Below are 23,247 nucleotides of genomic sequence, written 5' to 3' on the forward strand. Positions count from 1 at the left end.
AGCAGGATCTGGGGAAGGAACATGCAGTCTTTGGGTCCATGAGGTCCAGCACATGGTCAGCTCTGCCTTCTTGCACATTCTCCATATGTAGAACAGGAGAGAAAAACAAGCACGCACAGAACTCAAACTCTCTACCTCCCTTAGGGTATGTCTACACTGCAATTAGACACCCATGGCTGGCCTGTGCCAGCTGACTCAGTCTGGCAAGGCTTGGGCTCAGGCATTGTTTAATTGCAGTGTAGACGTTCAGGCTTGGGCTGCACCCTGAGCTCTGGGATCCTTCCACCTCGCAGGGTGCTACAGTCCAGGCTGCAGCCAGAGCCCGAATGTCTACCCTGCAAATTAAACAGCCCCTGAGCCCAAGCCAGCTGGATGGGACAGCCACAGGTTTTTAATTGCAGTGTAGACATACACTAAGTGACTGCAGTTTCCATGGCCTGTCAGAACTAGCCCTGCCTGCTGTTATTGGAGGCTTTCCCCAATTTACAGTCACTCACATCTTGAATGAATGCCCAGCACTCACAGAGACCTCCTTTCAGCATTTAAACGCACGCACAGTGCATACCCCTAGCACTCCAATATACAGATCAGCAACCACCAACACGGCTTTTAGCCATTCACCGCTCTCAATACTGAGCTTGTCATGGAATCTATGCGCTTTAGTGGCCCTGCCCAGGACCTCTCATAACTGTCTACCTGTCCGTTGTGGTGATATTGACTAAGCCAGTTTAAGAAGGTTTTTATGGCACATGGGAACTAAGGTATATCAGGGTTTGAGTAGATTTCCTCCTTTAAAAAAACTCTTAATATTGTTTTTTGTCACATCATCTTCTATAGTCAGAAATTCTTCTTACAGTTGAGATCTGGAGAGCCCCAGAGATTAAATAGCCCCTCTGTGTGTGTCCCTCTGGAGTTAGTACTGATGGATGCTCATGTATGGGTCCTTCAGGAGCAGTGGAGTAAGGATGGCGTGTCGGTGGGCAAAGCTGGAGCTCACATGCTGCTATTCTGTTTCCTCTTTGATTTACAGAAGCTGATTGAAGAAGAGTCATTGAACTTGCTGTCTAACCCTGTGCGCCAGCAGGCCATGATTGTTGTCACTAACCTGAGGTATTGTGAAAGCTCAACCAGCCTTCCATCAGAGTTCAGTCTTGAGTTGCTGCTCCATATTACACCCAGGAATATTGGCTCCTGTGTCATGTCCTGTTTGCTAATTTGTCATCTGGAAGAAGCAGGAATATTAACTCTTTTTTTCCTTGCCTATTTCACTTTATGCTCTAGTGATCCCGAATCCAAGCACCTCTTAAAGTAAAGAACTTCTCTGTGAGGAGCTCAAAAAAACCTGTAGTACAGTAGGTTTCTCTTGTGGGTTTGGGACAAAGTTCCTGTAATTTATTGCAGCATTTCTGAAACAGATACTGTGGTGTATGTGGCCAACAGTGCCTGAGTGCAGAGTTGAGGAGAGATCAGTAACAGAGACCACATCACAAACATTATGTTTCTTCAGATTCTGTTCTCCTTTTTCCTGTTTAAAGGCCTAAGTACTACAAAGCACAAGAGCCGCAGAGAGACAAACTAGTATTTCATAGACTACAGATACAATATGGGTCAAATTGTGTCTGGCCCCTTTCAAGTTGTGTAAAGAGCCTTCTCCCCTTCCCTTGTGCCCAATTGCACGTGGGCCAGCCACAATCACAGCAGACTTACTCCCTAGTACTGCTGGGAGCACAAATCACACCAAAGCAGGGTCGCCAGGAGGATTCAGTGGGCCTGGGGTCTTGGGCGGTGGGTCCTTCACTCCGGGTGTGTTCGGCAGCACTGAAGGACCCGTGCCGCCGAAAACTCTCGTGGGGGCCCCTGAAAACTCTCTTGGGGACCCCTGCGGGGACCGGGGCCTGGGGCAAATTGCCCCACTTGCCCCCCCGCCTCTGGGCGGCCCGGAAGGGAGGAAGCTAAAGACCATGGTAGGATCATGTTCTGCAGCGATGAGGTTTAGCAACAGACATTGTCACTGTGCTCTCCAGATGTCCAGGAAGGCTTATGCAAGTCCCATGTGTAATGGGTATATCAGGACATAGAGTGGGTATGGCCAGAGTGCACTATGCTCCAACTGTCTTCAGATGAAAAACAACTCCTCAGGCTACTCTAACCTCTGGGGCCAGGGCCAGGCAGAGAATTAGGGAGATAACGAGCTCTCTGATGGCCGCCATCTGTACTATTCTGAGTTGAAACTCAGCATCATAGACAGTCTAGCCCAAAGTTTGCCATGAAGTTGAAACAAACTGTTTTTATAGATGCACAGAATCCTGGGTAATAAGCTTCAGGGGACAAATTAGTCATTCACAAAATGTTGTGAGAAATTAACCTGCAGAAACTTAATGTGCTGCTCACCTATACAGTATACTGCATATGTTGCATTAATTTGGTTGTTAGCCTGTTAAAAGTATGCTTACCGTATATTTCACTCTTTCAACAAAGAACTGTTGAAATAATTTTGATGCCAAATACAATTTTGTTAAAAATATGGTGGTCAGTTTGGCAGGAGAAAAGGGATATGAGGAATTTTAAATAAAAGTGCATTCCAGAACTAAGATATTACTAGCACTGAAAACTTAAGGCAAACACTTTAAAAACATTAGTTTACATTGAGTTTAATATCTACCAGCTGTAACCCATGAAACTGTCATAATTGTATAACAGTATTGGAGCTAGCAGAGGGTGATATAATTACCACGCACTTCAGCGAGCTTACACATGCCATGTAGTTCAGGGAAGTGGTGCATACTTAGGCTGGGAAGAATTCAATTTTTATTTTTTATAATTTTGACAGATAATATTGAAGTTTATTTTAGGTACTTTTTTATTTTTATGGATTTAAATGTTCACAGTTGTGGGCAATTATGGGGAGTCAGACAATAATTATTTAATGACCGTAGATGTCAATTTATAACAGTTAAAACAAATTATCAACATCACATGGCGAAATATACAAAGAATATATCCAAATCAAACTCTAAGTTCTCAAGCAGCATTTTTCTTTCTTTGCCTGTCTGTACATTTTGATGATTATCAGTGGAAATATTTTTATGTTGGTATGGTTAAATTGACATTTGTTGACATTTACCAATAAAAATCTAATCCTTCCAAGCCTATACACACTGTACAACATACACATTGTGGGATGACAGGCAAACACATAAATGCAGTATGCGATATGTGCAAAGAAAGGCACTACAGTATTGTGGCCACTAGATGGTGCCACTATAATTTCTGGCTAAAGCAATGGAAGCCTTGTGGTTTACAAAATTAATATTTTAAATCTCAATAAAAACTTCAGAGTTCAAACATAGTTTGTTCCCTAGTTTATACCAATATTTACCCCTAAAATATTTATTGAAAATCAGAGCTAGCTTACTGCATGCTTTATGAATTCCGAACTAAAGAAAGTGAGGAAAAACTAATTTTCCTATCTTTGGGCTATGAATTTATCCCTAAGTAGGACACTTATTAAAATCAGTTTTGATGCATTATATTAGAGCACTTATCTCTGTACCAAAATACACACACACATTTCTATTGCTTACTATGGTCAGAACAAACATGCCATTAAGTTTGAGGGTGTTTAAAGAATAATGGATGATATATTTTTTCCTACCTTGGATTCCAGACATTGTCATGACTCATTAAGGGGGCTTCTCTCTTTTGTCAGAAAGCTGAAGCCACCACTAAAGGCTGAGAAGAAAGCTGTTCTACTCCGGGCATGCTACAAAAGTGTCTTTTCTCTGCCTCCAATAGAGATCATGTTAGCAGAGGCATGTGATAATATACAATGCCAACACTCAGAGGTAATCTGTCCTTTAAAAAAATACAGACATAAGAGAAGCCCCAGGTGTCTTAAATTCAGCAGTCCTCCTGGGGATGGTGACATATCGGGCCTGATAAGAGAGTTTCATTGTGAGATTTAGAGACAAAATGGTGAATCCTACTTACACTTTTTGACCAGCAGAATAATATTGCAAGTTGAATACGAGCCTGGATGCCAAGAAGCAGATGTTGTCTGCTGGATCATGGCAATGAAGAGCAAGTAGTCTAACTAGGCAACCCAGTCAGTGGAATACAACTGATGTCTAATTAAAAAGAGACAAAACCTGTTAGTAAGAGAGAACACATGGCAAGGTGTGCAATCATCAGTCAGTGTATGCACACCTGGGTCTGTGTGCTAAGGATGCATCTATTCTGCTTAGTCTCAAATTACTTCACCACTAATAGAGCTAAAGGGAAATAATGGAATCGCACAGTTCCAAATTTACCAGGGTTTTGGCTCTTTAGCAGAGAACTGTTCTAATATCATAATAATAGGGGGTCTTTTCTTAGCTAGGGAAGCAGTACAGGGAAAAAAATATTATTATCCCGATGACACAATTTCATATTTAAATGGTGAGTTGGTGCATACGTAGCCCAGTGCGTATGTAGCAATTTTGCTGCTGTTCATCTGGCTTTGTATCAGAATCTGTGCTGAGAATGGCAAACTCATTTCACATCTTGTTCTTAGAAGGAATTTAAGGCAGATTGCCAGAAAATAATAGTGAGTTCATATATCTGAAGCAGAGAAATAATTATTCCTATTTATGGGGTCAGAAAACTTTCCCTGTGTATCATAGGTGCTTATATGGCCCTCATTACCAGGTGTCCGAACACCACACACTTTTTAATGTTTTATCCCCACAACACCCATGTAACGTAGGGAAATGCTATTATCCCTATTTTACAGCTAGGGAACTGAAGCATAGAGAGACTAAGAAACTCATCCTATCTCTCTAAAGAAGTATTCCTACACCTCACGTTGCCTGTAGAATGTCAGATTGTATGACACTGACTATTGTGCTACCTCCTCTCCTAGTCTCTGTACAAGGAAACTATAGATGCCTTGAGAGGAATGCTTGAGGGTTTGGTATTTGAATGTCCTGTGGAGGTCCAGAAGATTTTGGAGGTAAGCAGTAGTGGGGCATGCAAGAGGAAAAGAGAGTTATAGAGGAGAGATTAAACAATCATGGTTCGACTGTCCCATCTGAGTTCAGGGCTGAATTAAGACAGTCTGGGGCTCTAGGCATACCACAACATGGGAGCTCTATGCCCCAGCATCTTGACCCTACTCCACATCAAAGGGAGTGGCAGTGGCAAGGAGTTCCCTCTCCTCTCCCAAAGAGGCAGGGACCCCTGTAACCCTCAGGATCAGCACCAGAGCCCCACTACCCTTGAGAGAAGCAGGGGTGGGGGGGAGTGCTCTTAATCCCAGAGAGACAGGGATGGCAGCAAGGGCCTTCCCAGTACTTAACCCAGCAGCCAGAGTATATCTGGTTAGGTGGGTGATTTGGGCCCACTCTTCTCTTTCCACCATACATAGAGTACTTTGCTGGGCTGTTTTGGCAGGATGGTTTGTGTTCCCTTGGAGTTTATAATCCATTGAGATGCACGGAGCAGTTCACAACTCTGAGAGCTGTTGTTTCAGGCTCTTTGCAGACTCAGGTGGGCATCTCTACAACACTATGCTCAGGTCATGTTTTCAAACTTTTCTTAACAATCATGAAAGCTGAGCTTCTGCTCTCATGAGACAACTCCAAGAGTTGGGGTCCTGGGCACAAGCCTATAGGTCCACATTTTTAACTGTATTTAAGCATCTCATTTTCAGAAGTGATTTAGGCACTTAGGAGCCCAATGAAATTTTGGCTCCTATGTGCCTAAATCCCTTTTGATACATAGGCTCCTAAATCAGTTACACATTGCAATGCTGTGTGCAGCAGTGCCCAATTACCTTTAAAAATCTGGGCCATAATGTTTATGCCTTAATTTAGCCCTGCTAAAGAGTCTCCCATACTCTTCTCTTTTCAGAGAGTATATGTTCAAGGTGCAGGGGTGCTGGAATAATTTGTATCATGGGGGTGCTGAGAGCCATTGAACCAAACTGTAAACCCTGTCCATAATAAAAACCACTTCAAGCCAGGGGGTGCGAGAGCACCCATATCAGGGTGTTAGAACAATCTAATGTATGTAAAAGAAATGTCAACACTTTTATAACAACTGAGAAATATACTTCCCTTCTCTTCTCTCTCTGAAGCTCTTTCCCCCAGGTGTTGACTTGTAGGCAGGAGAGACGTCCTCCCTGCCTCCCAAATCTTACTCTCTCTAGAAAAGTCGGGCAGGATATGTGGTGTTACCCTCATTTCCAGAGATAAAAATAGACTTCATTTTATACCCTATCAAATTCTGAATCCACCAACTAAGATTCAGAGCAAAGGAAGGAGCCACGCTTTGGCAGAGCAGATTATGATGTCAGTTTTCCTTCTTAGTGGAACTATTATAGGATGGATTTCTGGAAAACACAGAAGATAACCCTCTTTCAGAAAACCCATAAACTTTATTTACATATAGAGGAGAATGCTACATTTTTATCTGACCTACCATCAGACAAAGGACCTCCCACACCCTCAGCTGCTGTAAATCAGAGTAGTTTCTCTGAAGTCAGTGGTGCTACCCCAGTTTACAGCAGCTACTGGTAGATTTGGGCCACAATCTTTTAGGAGTTTTCTTTTTTTGTGAGCAATGATCTCCATTTTTTCCTACAGTACCTCGAGCCCTGGCTAATCTCCAGAAAGGATCATGAGCGGGAACGAGCAATGTGGTGCAGTGCCCGGATCCTAAGATGTGTGGCCAAGCTTCCCAATTTTGACGTGAGTAACCCTTCACCTGTGCTGACCTGACTCAATACAGAACATACACTTCAGCACATACACTTGCCCAAATAAGCAGCCTACTACTCACAGAACAAACAAACAAAATGCAGGACCTGATACTGCACCCATTGAAGTCAGGTGGAGCTTTGCCAGTGATTTCAGTGGACTCAAGCTCTGACAGATCTTATTTTTCTGACAAATTACCCTGAAATCCTTACTGGCACTGTGTCTGCTCAAACTTCTCCCTGGAGAAGTTATTCACTTCAGTCCATTCCCCAAAGTGATGGCAATGTAAATTCAATGCAAACAGCACCAGTCTTTCAAAACTTCTCAGGGCAAGAAAGAGTTATTTCCTCTCCTGTTTAGGCTGTTTTTTGTTGAATCTTTTTGTCTTGCAATAATATTTTTGGCAGTTGTTGCACCAGCTTTACTATGGAATTTAATCACCCACAAAGCTGGTTGTTGCCTGGTATAATCCTACCCCAAAATATATTAGTATTCCTTAAGTGTACTGTATGGTGCTTCAGTAACAAGAAATACATATCAATGGTTTTAAATGTTTCTAAATTGCTAGACAAAAAACTTCACTATACAGGTAACATTATAAGTAAGTATAATTTAATTAAATATAACATCATAGTTATATGAAAAGTTTGAGACAAGTTTCTGTAAACAACTTTAAATATGGCCCAGTATCCACACCCATCTCTGTCTAGCCACAAACTCCCCACTTCACTCCAAAATATATCTCCTCTACATTTCCAATAGTAACCATAAAACCTCATCTCTTATTCTGTGTATAATAAAGATGGATCTGAGCTGCAAAGTTTGAATCTGAACTTTCCCAAAGTTTACAGGGTGGTGGTTTTTGGTTTGGGTCCACGTGTAGTAATCGCCAGCCTAGAAGCCACTTATATCCAGAGTCATGTATATCCAGAGAGTCAGTGCAGCTTCCATCTGGTAGATCCACTATTGACATGGTTGTCTCATTAAGGCAATTGCAAGAAAAGTGTCAAGAACAAGAAAAACCTCTCCGTGGATTTCATTGATCTTACAAAGGATTTTAATCTGGTCAGAAGAAAGGGCCACTTCCAACTATTAGAGATATTGGTTGCCCCCCGATCCTCCTCAGTACTTTTCAGTACTTCCATGAAGGCTAAAGTCCAGTGTGATGGTGATCAATCTGACAGTTTTGAAATCTGCTGGTGGATCAAACTGGGATGTGTTTTGGCACCAACGCTCTTTGGTATATTCCTCTCTCTGCTGCTTTGTCATACTTTCTCATTTAGCACCATGGGTGTATGTTTTCATGCAAAGTCAGATGGAAAATTCTTCAACATTGCATGTCTAAGAGGAAAAAGCAAAGTCAGACATCTGCTAAGAGAACTTCTTTTCACTGATAATGCAGTTCTTGTCATGCACAGTGAAGAGGAACTCCAGCAACTTTCCCAAAACTTTGCGCTAACTTGTGAGGAATTTGGAGTAAGCATCAGTCTAAAGAAGACAACGGTTATGGCACAAGGTGTGTTGACTCCACCAGAACTTTTAATAGTAGTACCTAGCTTGAAGTTGTGCACAAGTTCTGCTCTCTACAATCAATTGTATTGGATAACTTATCTCTAGTTTAATGCTCACATCTGAAAGGCAGCCACCACATTCAGCCTACTAACCAAGCGTGGGTGGGGTGACAGGAAACAGACACTGAACACCAAGATACGGATTCCCATATGTGCATTTTGAGCATACTGCTGTATGGTGGCAAGACCTGAACCAGCCGCAGCAGGCATGAGAGAAGGCTAAATACCGTCTATGTTTGCTGTCTTCACCATATTCTAAATATCAAGTGGAAAACCAAAGTTCCTGATGCTGATGTACTTCAGGAAAAAAATGACCAAGTCTAATCCCTATTCTCAAACACAGATATCTCTATGGATTTGTTTCAGAGTAAGGTGCCACAAGTACTCCTTTTCTTTCTATGGATTTGGTCATCTGCACCAGATGGATGTTGGATGCATTCCAAAGGATTGCCTGTATAAGGAACCTGTGGATGCTCAAAGGCCACTAGGCCAGCCTAGGCTCAGGTTCAAAAGTATTTGCAAAAGGGACTAGAACATTTTCAATATCAACTGTTGCTTGAGAATCTGACTTTTTAGCCACTCGCAATGCTGCTGCATGACACGTAGTAACATAATGGCTTTAGCACTTACGCCATCGTCTTTTGAGATGGGTGGTTGCCATTCATAAACCAACTACTACGAACCTCATATCAGCTTGGCTATTTTTTAGTTCACCTAACCATTCATGGAGAAACACACCAACATCTCTCACCTATTTACAGTAAAGAAACCTTCTTCTTGATCTTCCATTCCACCGTGAACCTGAGAACCCAATTTTCTTCACTCACCCTCAACATATAGAGTAGAAATCCTATTCTGTGTACCTTCTCCATCCTCCCCACATGGTTCCATCTAGAAACAGGCCTGACATATACTTTGACCCTGTGCATGCTACACAGATTCTCTGCAGGTACCAGAGAACCACAATCCTTGAGGTACCCATTGGGAATGTATTACATTTTCACTTGTAGTCAATGATGTGAACAGTTTCTGAAGTTATTGGTCCCTTGTACTATTCCAATTGTGCAAAGGGGATTTAAAGCTTCCCTAAGTGGGCAGCTGGAGATTCCTCTGGCATGAGGGAATTCAGGAGAGCTGTCAGGCTCTTGAAGCTGGCTATAAGCCACTCCCTCACAGTGCTGTTTTTATGCCCCAGCAAAAGTGGTGTGGTAGGAGCATTCTATGCTCCATCAATCCGTACTGGTGTAAGAGCCCCACTTAGAGCAATCCTGAGGCTGTTCAAAGTTGTGCTGGGGACCAACCCAATCCCTAGAATTCTTGAGTATCATTGGGGAAGGAAAGAAAACACCCTTTGCTCTTCCCCTCAGGTGTGCGAAGTAGTACTCTAGTGCACCTGTGGCTCTGGCCCTTTGTCATCATAGGCGGTGCTTCTAATACACCACTATCTCCATTAGGTGGGTGGTGAGTAGCAGATTTAGATCACAGTGAAGACTGCGTGAAGAACCTTAACTTCAAATATTCAGGCTTTCAAACTATTTTATTTTTAACTACAATTGGCTAATTTGAGACTATAGCTGAAGCAACATATTGTGTTAGGAGGGAAATACTTAAAACACACAATAAACATTATTCAGAATTAATTCTTATTAAATAAAAACAATACATCTCTAACTAACCCTATGACAGGATCACCCCAGCCTCTGGGCCTGATTCCAGTCTCATGCAGTGTATGTTAAGAGAGACAGCACTGAAATCATCTGTGTCGCATTGGTGAAGTGTGTCAAATCACCCACAGGCTCTTCAGAAACAAACTGGGAAATCTTCAAGGCTCACACTGCATTCTTAGAGTTTGTCTACACTGGCCTCTTTTCTCTGAAATTTTCACCTTGCTAACACCAGTGCAGTTCCCCAACATGTAAAATTGTACATAGTCAGAATAATAGTATTTTGGCCCTTGTTTGCCCAGGTATAAATGATTAAAGACGAGGTGCAGGGAAGCAGAGAATCAGGCCCTTTACCTTTGTGTTGATGATGACTCTTTATTATTGGATATACTGTTTGATTATGCGGCTTTTGTTGGCATATTTAAATGCCATAAACATTTTCAGTGTTTAAAGATATGCAGTTTTATAAGCATGATAATGTGCTCCAGGGTGTGTGCTCGACAACCAATCTACACACACCCATCATAAGCATGTTAACAGGCACAAGGCCCAGGTGTGCCCATATATTGCCTGATGATCACACACCCTGTTATATCTATTGCTAATTGGCTTCTTCTCTTTTTAATTAGACATCAATTGAATTCAGCAGACTGGGTCGCCTTGTTAGGCTGCTTGCCCTTCGATGCCATGACCAGGTGGACAACATCTGCTTCTTGGCAGCCCGGGCAGTATACAACTTGTATTGTATCCAGCTACTTAAAAAGCGTAAGTAAACACCCTTTTTCTACATCACTGGAAACTGAAAACTTCCTCCTTGCAGCTAACACTTACAAACCTTTCTTATTATTACCAACAGATTAGTTTCAAAGTCCTAAAGTAATCATTTCTGTTATTCTATAGCACGGCACTGCATCATCAGGAAAGTAGTGAAGTGGGCTACAGCTGCTGCTATTTATTTATTTATTATTTAGAATATGTTTCCTGTTGAGCCTGCAGTGCCTTGCACGGAGTACAGAGACATGATGATGCCTTGATGAGCTTATCAGTGCTGGAACAGAACTATTGTGCCAGGGAGTATCACTAAATAAATGCATGTTTCCCTGAGGGGGGTAGAGGGATAAGGGAAGGGAAATCCAAGAGAAGGAGCAAAGTACACAGAGAAATGAAATACAGTATATACAGTTGTTTATAACAAGTATCTAGTATTAAGGTCGTATTCCTCAAACTGAGGAGTACCTCACCCTGGGAGGGCTTGAAGGAGTAGCTGTGGGATAGGAAGAAAGTGTGGACGAACCTCTTAATCATTCTCCAAAATCTCTGCTTTCATTTAAAAAAAATCACTGGCCATTATGGTTTGAAAAGAAAACCTTGACAATATGACCCAAGTATAACCAATGCAGAGGTGTATACCTGAGCTTGCAGAGAGCCTGAAACAATATCTCTGAGGTGTGAACTGAGCCATTCATTTCAATGGGTGCTAACTGAGGTGTCAATAATGATATTTTGTGTGTCAACATTAACTGTTTTCCACTGCTGAATGTATGTAAGGAAGTATATTTTGAAGATCTCAGTTTACTCTAAGTAACTGCTCATTTTGGGGAGGCATTTAGCAGTGTGAGATGGGGCTGAGGGAGGCCATGATTGGTTTAATTTTCTTTAAGGGTGGGAAGCTCTGTTTCAAAAGGAAAACATCATGTTAAAGGAAAGAATAGCCCAGAGTGAAGTCCATTTTCCAGATTAAATATTGATTCACAGGCTGCTATGAATCCAGTGAATGGTGCTCATACACTGTACACAAGGGCAATGGTTGTGTTATATCCATCACCAGCTATTCTACTGAGTTTTGAACCAACTGTAGACTTGCCTCTAGCTAGCATCATGGACACATTCAGAACATTAACAAGTACGGAAAGAAATGTCACCCAAGTGAGAAATGACAAATGAGTGTATCTGTTCCAGAGCTTGAGAAGGGACATGGAGTGGAGAAGGTAGACACGCTAAAAAATCTGGGAACGTACAGTCCCTCTGTGTTCTACAATAACACCTCACAAATCGCTAAGGTAATTACACTCAATGCACTGAATAATGAATGGTGTTTCCCTATGTGAGTATTAGAGAGCCATTGATCACAGCTCCACAGTGAAGGATGCAGCCACATATCCTTATAAACCCTATTTGAACTCCCCTTCAACTTTGGCTAGGAAAATTGATTTGTCCTAATTTTGCATTTACTGTAAAGGCCAAGGAAGCTTTTTCTTTTGAAAAAAATTGGCCAAAGTGTTTTTTTGAGTTACAGGTAATGAAAAATTAACCTGATTTTGGAGCTGCTCAATAACAGTTATAGTATGAGTGTAGATATTCAAAATTTTTCCATTGATACTCTTAATCAACTGAAAAACTGGGTTTTTGACCAAACAATGTTTTTGTGTATCACAAATGTCTGGTTTCCTCAGAAAACTTGGAATTTTCATCAGAAAACAAAATACCCCAAACAAAAAACCTTTTGGCTGAAAACCAAAAAGTTGGATTTGGAAATGCCTTATTGGAGTTGTAGTTCAGGTTCCTCATGCCCCAATTCTCCTCTATGTGCTGTGATCCCCTGCTGGACTACATCTCCCATGTAGGCAGGCCATTTGTCTGGCTTAAAGCTGGACAGTTCTGCTTTTCTATGGTTTGTTCCCCATGCAGTACTGAGACAAAACCAGACATGTTTGTCTGATGTGACACATGGAAGATGCAATTTTGAAGAGCACAGTGTCTTGCCCTTGCCGGGTGACCTCACACGCATATCTCGTGTAAAGTCATGCCTGGTGGAGGTAGGGATCTCTTCAAAATGGCATACTCTGTGCAGTGTGACATAAGGTCACGCCAGTGTAGTTGGGCCCACACCATTCCTGGAAGTAATGTAATGTCCAGTATTCTGGGGATGTGTCAATAGCCAACCTACTCCCATGATGCATGTGGCGAGAAGACTCCTATTGCACACCACAGAGGATTAGCAAGAAAAGAGATGGCACTGAATATTGACAGATGTAATCTGGCCAGGGAGACCTGTCCATGGAGGGAGAATCCAGTCATGAGGCTTGTGAACTACAACTTGATAGGGAACCAGTGCAGCACGGAAAGGTGTATTTAATGTCAAACCAAAATGAAATGTTTTGATTAGTAAACGTTGAACCATTTTGTTTTGATTGGAAATGTCAGAATGAAATGGTTCAACCTTTCCTAATTGAAATTTTTGGCCAAAATTTTTCAGTTTTTTTATTTTTCAACAGCTTAAATTTTCTGTGTGTGTGAGGAAACCTCATTTCCCAACTAGATCTAATTATAACCCCTGTTTTCACATTCTTTGTAACTTTAACAGAAAGATTATTTTCATAAAAAAAAAGTGAATATTTTCAGAGTAAAGATGAGGAGAAAGGATGGTCTTGTGGTTAAGTCTTTGGACTAGACCTCAGGAGAGCCAGGTTCAGTTCCCAGCTCTGCTATGGAATTTCTCTGATAGCCTGGGCATGTCCCTTCATTGTCATAATGTTTGTAAAGCACTTGGATAACAAGGTGATTAGGACCATATACTGTGCATATTTTGACAGTGTTTAATAGAATTCTTTGAAATTTTTTGAGATGGTTTACTCAGTGTCTAACTTTTGTGGGGTTTCTCAACCAGAGATAGAAAAAAGCTTGATTGATTTATATTGTACATTCAGTTAAAAATCTAGCGCATATGCTCATTTAAAATATTTCAGAAAGATATATTTACAGAAACTTTGGTAAAGAGATGCATGCTTTATAAAATCTGCATGGCCCCATAGTATCTATGCAGAGCAAGAAGAGGTAGGGAAGAGGCAGGATCTTTGGAGTTCCTAAGTAGGATCGCTGAAGCATTTGGGAAACGTAGGATGTTAAGTGATGGGGACTTTGTAAAACACCTACACTCTACCTTTGCCCCCCCAACTTTTTTTGAGAACATGGGACTTAATGTACAAACAGTTTTGTTGCCTTTAATTAAGGCTGCTACTTAATATTATTGCTGAAACACTTATATACCAAGATATTTTCAATTAAAAATTTCAAAGCATCTAAAATATGAAAAAGGATCTTTGAGGGATGTTGGATAAACATTCAAATATCCCCACAGTTCATGTGATTTCCTAGGTCCCAAGCATAGTGTCCCCATCTCTTCTTCCATTCAAAACTGAATTTTGCCTGTTAGTTGGTCGCTCCAGCTCTGGTGACAGCAGGAACTGTGTCAGCATGACATGCTCTTTTCTGTTTGTTTTAGGCTTTTGCAGAATATTTTACCCCACTTCAGCTAACAAACCTGGTTCTGACAGCACTTGATGGTTTGACAGATCCCAGGGAGAAAATATCTCGGGCAGCTGGAGAACTGCTCAGTGCGATTCTGGAAGAACGGGGAGCTGACCTGGAGAAGGTAGGCGATGCTGAGAGGGGCCGTTGTTAGAATTCCCTGTTCTGGAGCCAGGAGGTGCGGCTGCCAGCTCCCTGTGCTGAAATTGTCCATTGACTTAGTTCCAATGCACTTTGTAAGAAAACTGTGAAATGGCTCCTCTTTTGGGGAAACCAGAATCTGGGTGCAGATGTTGTTTTTGCTGAGGTGCTGCCATTCCCTCATAGTCTAGTTAAAAGTGTAGATTGGGGTGTCTTATGGAGACACAATAATGACTCTATGGTTAAGCCCATAAAGTAGCTTCTATTATAAACCCAATTTTGAAGCCTTTCTAGATTTTTTCTGCTTTTAGCAGGTGTTCTGACTTTGCTTTTCTTGAAATGTTGTATCTGATAACTTGATCCACAGACTCCAATTTAGTCTCTTGTTCTCAGTGAAATCTGGTGCATAGACTGATATTAGAAGGTAGTATTTTTAATTGTGGAGTTATTAGCTGTGAATAGTTACACCTCTGAGAACTATGTGAGGATTATGGAGTTTATAAACTTCATGCTAGGTTTTGTTGAACTGGTAAATTCAATAAACTGAATAACATTGGACTGAGGGGTGGCAAACTTTGCAGCAGGGACACAGCACGCACCCATGATACTGGGGAGAACTTGTGTGAACACATAACACTGCTCGGGAGAAGGGAGACAAAATGAGTCTCCAATTTATGTTTCTCTCCCAAGACACTGAATGAGCTTCTGAGGACAGAGGAGAGAGAGAGAGAGAGAAAGTTACACCTGAAAGTAGAGTAAAGGTAGTAAAGGAGTGAGGAAAGCTGATACACACTGTATGCTATCCACACTACAGAAATATTAAACAACCAGGCTGAGGCCTTACGACATCCCCACAGAGAAGAGAAGAGAGGCACTTCCATTGTCATTCACGGTTGTGAAAAGGGTTTCTATAGTGTTTCTAAAGAGTTTGCAGTAGTTATACTATATTCATTAGATGGAAATGTAGGGTTATAGTTAAGGTGATTTGTGAATCCTTAACTTGTTCAATTCCATGACTTTCAAAATATTTTTTTCATGAACCACAACCTTCTAATGAGATTCTTATTGTCTATGGCATATGTGTGTGTAAGTGAAAGGAAATATTATCTTTCTTTATTCCAATTCCTGCAGCTTTAGTTGTAAAGGGGATGTCTGTAGCCTGTGGGGAGGTGCAGCTTCCTATGGAATGAGAGTTAGTTCAAGATGCAAAATGTTATAGAGGGGTCATATTGTCCTCTCTCCGAACAAGACTTTAGATTTCCTCAACTGATTGTTGTTTTGTCTTAATCTGAAATAAGCCATGTAACAGAAATATGTTTGCTGTTTTGGGGAGGGTAGGTGTATGTATATATAGATAGGTGTGTGTGTGTACACATACATATATGTGTGTGTGTGTGTGTGTGTGTATATATATATATAAATTATTTGTATAAAAGACATAAGTAAGTGTGTATGTGTGTGTGTAGGTAGGTAGGTAGGTAGGTAGAAAAATTCCAGCTGTAACTCTGCCTGCCCAAAAAAGGGTTTTGTCTGGGAATATATTTACCTATCTGCTGTTTCTCTGGGAGTCCCCTGCACTCCAGAAACTGACCTGTTTTGTTCTTTAGGAAGGTGTCTTCTTTGGAGAGGGGAACTCATCCTATTGCTGAGTGATGATCACTGAGATTTAAACTCGCCACGAGGGGGATAAAGAAGAAGATCCTCCATCCCAAACATACAAACACATACACCCAAATATAGGAAAAAACCTTTAACTCTGCTTTTCCTGCAGGTAGATGACACTCTGACTGGCATTTACCAGCGCCTCAGCCTCATCCATGAACCCATTACGAGGCAGGAAATGTTGAGGGCAGTGTGCTTCTTGGCTGGAAACAACACCAAGAAAGTGGTGCCTATCCTGTTGGACCACGCTCTCCCATGGGACAGGTAGAAAGCTTGCCAGTGCTCTTTCTGTGTTGAGTCTCCAAATGTATGTTCCTTCTTTCTCTTTGTTTCAGCATTTTAAGCACTTGGATTTCATGTTACGCTCCCCATTGCACTGGGTTGTGATTAGAGCTAGTTGAAAAATAGGATATAATTTTCACAAAAAAATTCATCTTCTATTTGGCAAAAGTTGAAATTTTAACAACAAATTCGGTCAATTTTTAAAAAGTTTTTGACCAGTTCTAGTTGTGATTAATTATTTGATGTGTTAAAATCTATACTGTGTGATAGTGGCTGTTGACTGTATGGAAACGACATGGCTGGCTTTACTGGAAACCATGAGACAGCTTACTTTCCTGGTGTAATAACACACAGTTGTGGCAAATGGAACCAGTGTCATGTCTATATGATTTGTGGGGAATCCCTTCTTCCTTGTTTTTTCCTTTCCTAGGACACATTGTTTCTTACTTCTCTGCTCTCTGACCACGGGTATGATTCTACTCAAGACATCATCAATGTATTTGGATAGGGAGACGAGTTATAGCAGTATAGGTTTGATCCACGTAGAAGGTCCATTCATGAGGGATGCATCATATCTAGTGGTCTGAGCACAGAGCTAAGCATGAGACCCCTGGGTTCTTTACCCAGCTGTCAGTGTCTCATTGTTTGACCATGAGCAAATCACTTTATAGCTCTGAGACTCGGTTTCTTCATCTGTAAAATGGGAATAATTATATTTACTCACAGTACTGCACATAGGTGTTGTGAGGCTTGTTTCACTGCAGCCCTCTGAGATCTTTGAATGGAAGTTGTTATAGAAGTACAAAGTATTATTTTAATTGGGCCTCTAAATTTGTAGCAACACAACTGAGATATGGAGGTTCCTGGGCACCAGAAGAGAAACCACCCTCAATGTTCTTCAGCTGCTGATAACAATCCTGGAGGAGAAACCAGTCCAAAAAGTCAATAGCAGTATCTCTGATGATGAGACCTCCCTCCAGCCTGTTGCTGTGAGTATCTGGGCATTTCATAGGCTGTTTTTTTTTTTTTTTTGACAGCAAAAGATAGAACTGGAAAAGCAAAGCCTTTAGGGATGTTTTCTTTTTAGTACTACAGATGCTCCCCAACTTACGCAAGCGTTCTGTTTCAGAACGCCTTGCATAAGTCAAAATTTGCGTAAGTTGGAAATGTATCTCCAGCCATTACACAAAAAAAACAAACAAAAAAACCCTCCTATTTCTAGCTTATAGAAGTTTTTCCGTAAGCTTGGGTTTGCGTAACCTGGGGAGCATCTGTATATAAGGGGGACTGCCCTGTAGGGAAGGGGGGACACTCTGCTGTCCCCTCAGGGCCTGGAAAATTCCTCATTTGATCACAGATTTATACTGGCCCTCCCTTTCCTTAAAGCCTTGAGAACTTAGATGAGCTTTGTGTCTGAGTATCCTGGGGAGTCAATTTAACACCCTTTGCATTTCTTTCTAAGAAAAAAGAGTAACAGAATCTTCTTTTACCCTCTTCAGGTAACGTGTGCACTGTGTGAGATGCTCTCGGTCCCTGGCTGCAGAGATGCAGTGCAGGAACTTTACCCCCGCCTCTTATTGGCAGTGCTTAGTCATGTCCAGCGAGTCATCGAGCAGAACCCATTAGAGAACATGGTGGTCTACAGGAAAGAGTGTGGCCAGGGCCACAGGCCCAAGGCATTCGATCCTTCCAGGTAATTACTGAAAAGTCAAGGTTCTTATTAGTCTGGTTGTAACTCCTATAGTATTTCTGTACTGTTGAGCATGTGTGGTTTATCTCACTGTGTGTTACATTTCCATGCAGTCAGCAGGGCTCCCTTACTTACAAAGAATGGACAAAATGGATAGTTTTTGTATCATGCATACAGAAACTAAGTGCAATATCTGAGCAGAAATGAGAAGAAATGGCTCCCAGAGTCCTTCTCCCATTACTTCAATATTCACACCTAGATTAAATAATCACTCAGCTCCCCCTTCCCATTTCTGGTCTCTACACTCTCTTGTTAATATTACACAGGGTGCTGAGGATGCAGGTTATGTTATGTTATAATACAGTATCTGTGTCTTGGGGTTTCTATAGACTCACGTAGCTACTAGGAGTGGCGCTGACGTCACTCAGTAACACTGGCATTGTTTTTAATCTAGCTGTGCTCTGGAGGCTGTGAAGACCATGCTCTCAGGTGCTGGTTACTTTGAGGTGTTAGACTATGTGGAGGAACACAGAGGGTGGGACCTGCTGTCCAGCCCCAGTGACTACTATTGTGGAATAATGGAGATCACAAGGTAAGAGACAAAAGCCACTCATTCATCAGCCTGGAACCAGTTGGGGTCTTTGCTCCAGGAACTTGCTACACAATTCATTTTTCACCTGATAACACACAGGTATGTTTGTGTCCTGTTGCAGTGCCATGGTGAAGCATTTCAAGCCTCTTCATCTGCACAGGATTTTTAACAAGCTGATCCCGCTGCTCAACAGTGAGAATGAGCATGATAAAATTATGTCCAGGGCCTTCTATGCTCAGGTAAGTTTCTTTAGCTGTTTGCAGAGCTGGAGTTCTAGAGAACATCTTGCTCCAGGCCTATTCCAAAAGTGAATGGGGCATATGCAGTAGAAGATTTCAACAGCAAGTATTGTTGGGATGGAGACAGATCACCTAGGAGATGGTTCTAGCTCTCTTGGACCATATTAAATGGTACATTTTATCTGTGGTTTTCACTTTTCAGTTCTTGGGGGTCATCTCTATTAACCCCCGGGGGGAGGGATAGCTCAGCGGTTTGAGCATTGGCCTGCTAAACCGAGGGTTGTGAGTTCAATCCTTGAGGGGGCCATTTAGGGATCTGGGGCAAAAATTGGGGGACTTGGTGCTGCTTTGAGCAGGGGGTTGGACTAGATGACCTCCTGAGGTCCCTTCCAACCCTGATATTCTATGAAATGACCCCTAATCTAATTCAGTGAAATCCATCACTTCTACCATTTCAGTAAGGGAGATTTCCCTTCAAATCTAAACATTAGACTGATCTTGAGAACAGCTGTTTAACCCAGAGCTCAAAATGGCTGGCTTAAACCTCTGGGTGAGGTGTGAGTTTTCTCGACATGACAAAGTTTATTTCTCAGGAGAAAGATGATATCTACCCAGAGAATAGAACTGGAAAGCCTGTTGTTAATTGGCTGTGTCTCACTTTGTGTTGCTTGTAGCTGCTCTGGCACCGTTCTGTGGCCCGGAGTCTGGAACTCGATGTCTTGGCCCCACTGAAAAAATGGATCCAAGAGCCAAATCCCATCATGAGGCTGCTGGGACTCAGAGGAATTAGTAATTTAGCTCTCCATACAGGGAAGGTGAGAGAGATATTATTCACTTATAAAACAAACCCCAGAAAAATACACTAGAAAAGATGGTAACTCAGAACCGAATGCAGAGCAATTATGTGAGAACAAAGGCACTTGCATTGGTGTCACTGAAACAGAGTAAAACCAAACCAAGAAGAAATAAAATTACTGGACTTGATCGTGGCTTGGGAGGTAACACTTAAATGGAGTTCCCGTAGGTGACAATGCAGTCCTGGAATGAGGAAAAAATTATCCTTTCATTGTAAAACACACATTAGAAAAGGGATATAATAAACATAAAATAAGACATTGTATAGTACATTGTTCTGTCACTGGTAATTTTTAGAGTTGATTGCATAATGAAAAGCCATGTTTATTAATTTTTTAGTGAATAACCCACTCTACCCTGGTTAACTGGAATTCATAGTGTCACACAATTGGTTATTTGTGAATATTATGATGACTGCCAGTATGGAAATATTCATAAATCCTTAAAGTGTCACAAACTTGTAATGAAAGTTTGTTATTCAGGACTGGATACTCACCTTTTGTTGATCTCCAGTTAAATAGGTTGAGTCATCAATCAGGCAGCAGAAACTGTACTTTGTGACCAATCACAAATCCTGAGTTATGGATAACTGGAGCAGGCAGTTGGCAAACTGTGGATAAGCCACTTGTAGTCTGAAAATTATTTGTTCAGACAATCCAGGGAATACTTACATTTGTTACATTTGCATCTTCCAAAATGAGAAATAGTTTACAAGTTACTAATTAATCCCTTTGCCCCCAAAGACTAAAGGAATTGCATTTTTCGTTTGACTAATCCTATTCTACCAGTTCTCGTAGCTTTTAACAGGCTGCTGCTTCTGTGCAGGTGACACATCTCAGAAATCACCTTCCAGTCCTCCGGGAGTTCTTAAAAGAGAAAGAGGAGAGGATTGCAGAGCAGGCCGTGAAAGCCCTACGAAATATCATTTACTACATGGAAGGGGAAGAGGTCAAGGTTGCATTCTGCTATGTCGTCCGGCCTCTTTGGCAGCTAATTACTGATGTAAGGCAATACCCTGAATGACTCCACATGTGTGCACAGTATTATGCAAAGGAGTGTGGTAGTTACAGAGAATACAGTGAATGGAGTGGCTGAAGGCACAGAGCCTCCAATACTTGTTTGCTTGTTGAGTTCGCTTTGAGTATATGGGCCTGTGCTGTTCCCGCCTTTCATATGACGAGCACTTTCACAAAGCACAAATGATGAAGAGTCAGAAATTCTTCAGAATACAAATAATCAACAAGCAAGGCACAGCAGACAGTGCAGTAATGCTGAGCATCCTACAGACAGGGCATAGAAAACGCCTATTAAGTCACTTCCATATCTGAGAGAGCAAATGGACATTTGTTCCTTCAGAGCTTTCTCTAATCTAATTTTTTAAATAATTAAAATACACAGATTTCCACCATTTCCCTTGGGAAACCTCCACAGTCCAAAAGACCCTCAATGATAGGATATGTTTCCAGGTGGACCAACCTACATTGTCCTTTCATCTCATTACCCCTAGTTATATCTGTTTGCAGGGCCATAAATAGAGCCCAGCAACCCAGGTAATATGTATTGAGCAGGCCACAGAATTCTACCAAAACATCACTGATCTAGCAGAACTTCAGGTACAAGGCAGAGTGTTGTGGACTGAATAAAAGATCTTGTTACTAATCGGTCTTGCTTGCTTTTGTGTTGCTCTCTTTTCATTTTCCATTCATTCACAGCAATTTTTTCTTTCTTTATGTATATTTTGGTGTATGTTTTTTCAAGCTAATTTTTCAATATTGGTTAATAATCCCTTCTTTTCCTCCATCCTCTTATTCCCCCTTTCTTTTAGTATTTTGGTGTTATCTCCCTCCTTCGCCCATATTCTTTTTTAATCTTTTTCCTTTCATGCCTTCCTCATCCCTTACCTTTCTTTCCTCATCTTCCCTTGTTGTACATACTCTTTCCTTTCTGTTGATTCCTTGGTGCTTTCTCACAGACTGCCAGCAAGAGTGCTGGTGGTGGTCATGATTTTTGTGATAAGGACCTCAGGAAACTCAATCAAATCACCAAACAGCCATAGGACCGAGTCCACCACAATAAGACGATTCATGTGCTGTGGTAGTGCTGACTGACATGTAGATTATGCTGCTTTGCACCTTGCCTCTCTTCATCTAAAGATTGTGCTAATTGACAGTGCTGATGATGTCACTTATGTTGTGTGGAGATAATTGCAATAGTTGATGGCAGGAGTCTTTCACCCTGAGAGGTTTCTCCATCTTTGTGTCATTCACAGGAGAGAGAAAAAGTGCGCATTTCTGCCATCATTGCCTTTGGCAAAATGCTGAAATGTGTGAACAAATATAAACCTGGACCTGTCATCCATAATGAAATCTACTGTGCTCTGGTGCCTCTGATGCTGGTCATGCAGAGGAATAATCATGAGATACTCAAGGTGAGTCAGAGCTAAGGAACCTGAATTTTCAAGACCTCCAGCCATGTGGAAGTTCCTCTCTACAGCCATGTTCCAGTCGAGAATCTTATCCTCAATCTTACTCTGTGATAAGAGGCAAGAGGTACCTGACCTGTCCCTTCACTTGCCATGTCCCAGGAGTCTTTGACCTTATTCTTCATTCCGGTTGTATTTTCTCACCAATCATCAGCTTTCAATTTTTGTAACCGCAGGAACTCCTCCATGTCTTTCTTTATCTTGCAGGCATGTGGAGACACCTTGGCAGAGTGTGCACAGGTAATGGGATGGAACCAGCCCAGGAACTTATTCAGACAAATGACCCTGAGTGATCATCTTCAGGTCTTGCAAGAGATGTGCAAATTTCTGGTCAGTGAACTCTGGGTTTTCAATGGGGTTGGGAACAGGAAATTCGACTTCCAGTTTTCAAAAGGATGTCTCTTTGACTCTAAATGCTTCTTTTACTGTAGGGACATTCCTAGCATCAGTGCCTGCTGGTCAGTACCAGATTTCATATCATCAAGGTCAGGATGTGAGAGCCTTGAAAGCGTAACTAAACTAGTCCCCCAATCATAGGTGGTTAATGAATCCTCTCTGCACTTAAATCCAAACTGTGTGAAGGTGTCCTTTGATCCAGGGACAGTGGTGAGCTCCATGCTGTCCCACATGACTGGCCCAAGTGGGAAGGAGAGTCTTTACTGTGTATCTCTTGTTGTTTTCTAGGTGAGGAAATGCAGGAGAATGGTGGGGGACTTCTTACTTGGGAGCATAGCCTACCTAAAGAACCCACAGCCTCTTTTACGAGAGGCAGCAGCCAGGGTTATAGGTAAACAAAATGGCTCAAACCCATTTTTTGTCATCATTCTGCTCTGTTACCTCTAGCTGTGAGAACTACATCCTTGGCTCCTAAGTTACTGATCTGAATCAGACCCCAGGGGTTTATACAAAAAATGGGGCAATTAATGTCCTAACCCCCTATTCCTCTGCATCTAGAAGACTCCCTCTCTCCTGATACCCCAGAGAATCTCTCTTTTCTTCCTTCTAGAGCAGTGGTTCTCAACCC

The 23,247-nt window shown here is 41.7% G+C and overlaps 1 protein-coding gene across 1 annotated transcript in view; it reads left to right on the top strand.

Moving 5' to 3' along the window:
* LOC311518587 (maestro heat-like repeat-containing protein family member 1) overlaps positions 1-23,247 on the top strand; it is a gene marked incomplete at both ends in the record, with an annotated part of 60,182 nt that overhangs the window by 30,135 nt on the left and 6,800 nt on the right. The window contains 17 exons of the mRNA XM_084624508.1: positions 1,031-1,110; positions 3,710-3,845; positions 4,901-4,990; positions 6,624-6,728; positions 10,602-10,737; positions 11,932-12,032; positions 14,255-14,404; positions 16,193-16,347; positions 17,204-17,354; positions 17,865-18,058; positions 18,510-18,647; positions 18,769-18,886; positions 19,561-19,701; positions 20,567-20,743; positions 22,011-22,169; positions 22,431-22,553; positions 22,908-23,010. Of these exons, the coding sequence (XP_084480634.1) occupies positions 1,031-1,110; positions 3,710-3,845; positions 4,901-4,990; positions 6,624-6,728; positions 10,602-10,737; positions 11,932-12,032; positions 14,255-14,404; positions 16,193-16,347; positions 17,204-17,354; positions 17,865-18,058; positions 18,510-18,647; positions 18,769-18,886; positions 19,561-19,701; positions 20,567-20,743; positions 22,011-22,169; positions 22,431-22,553; positions 22,908-23,010 (2,257 nt within the window). The remainder of the gene's footprint in view (positions 1-1,030; positions 1,111-3,709; positions 3,846-4,900; positions 4,991-6,623; positions 6,729-10,601; positions 10,738-11,931; positions 12,033-14,254; positions 14,405-16,192; positions 16,348-17,203; positions 17,355-17,864; positions 18,059-18,509; positions 18,648-18,768; positions 18,887-19,560; positions 19,702-20,566; positions 20,744-22,010; positions 22,170-22,430; positions 22,554-22,907; positions 23,011-23,247) is intronic.

This window comes from Lepidochelys olivacea, assembly GCF_965140295.1.
Source record: "Lepidochelys olivacea isolate rLepOli2 genome assembly, chromosome: 3".
Classification (NCBI taxonomy): Eukaryota; Metazoa; Chordata; order Testudines; family Cheloniidae; genus Lepidochelys; species Lepidochelys olivacea.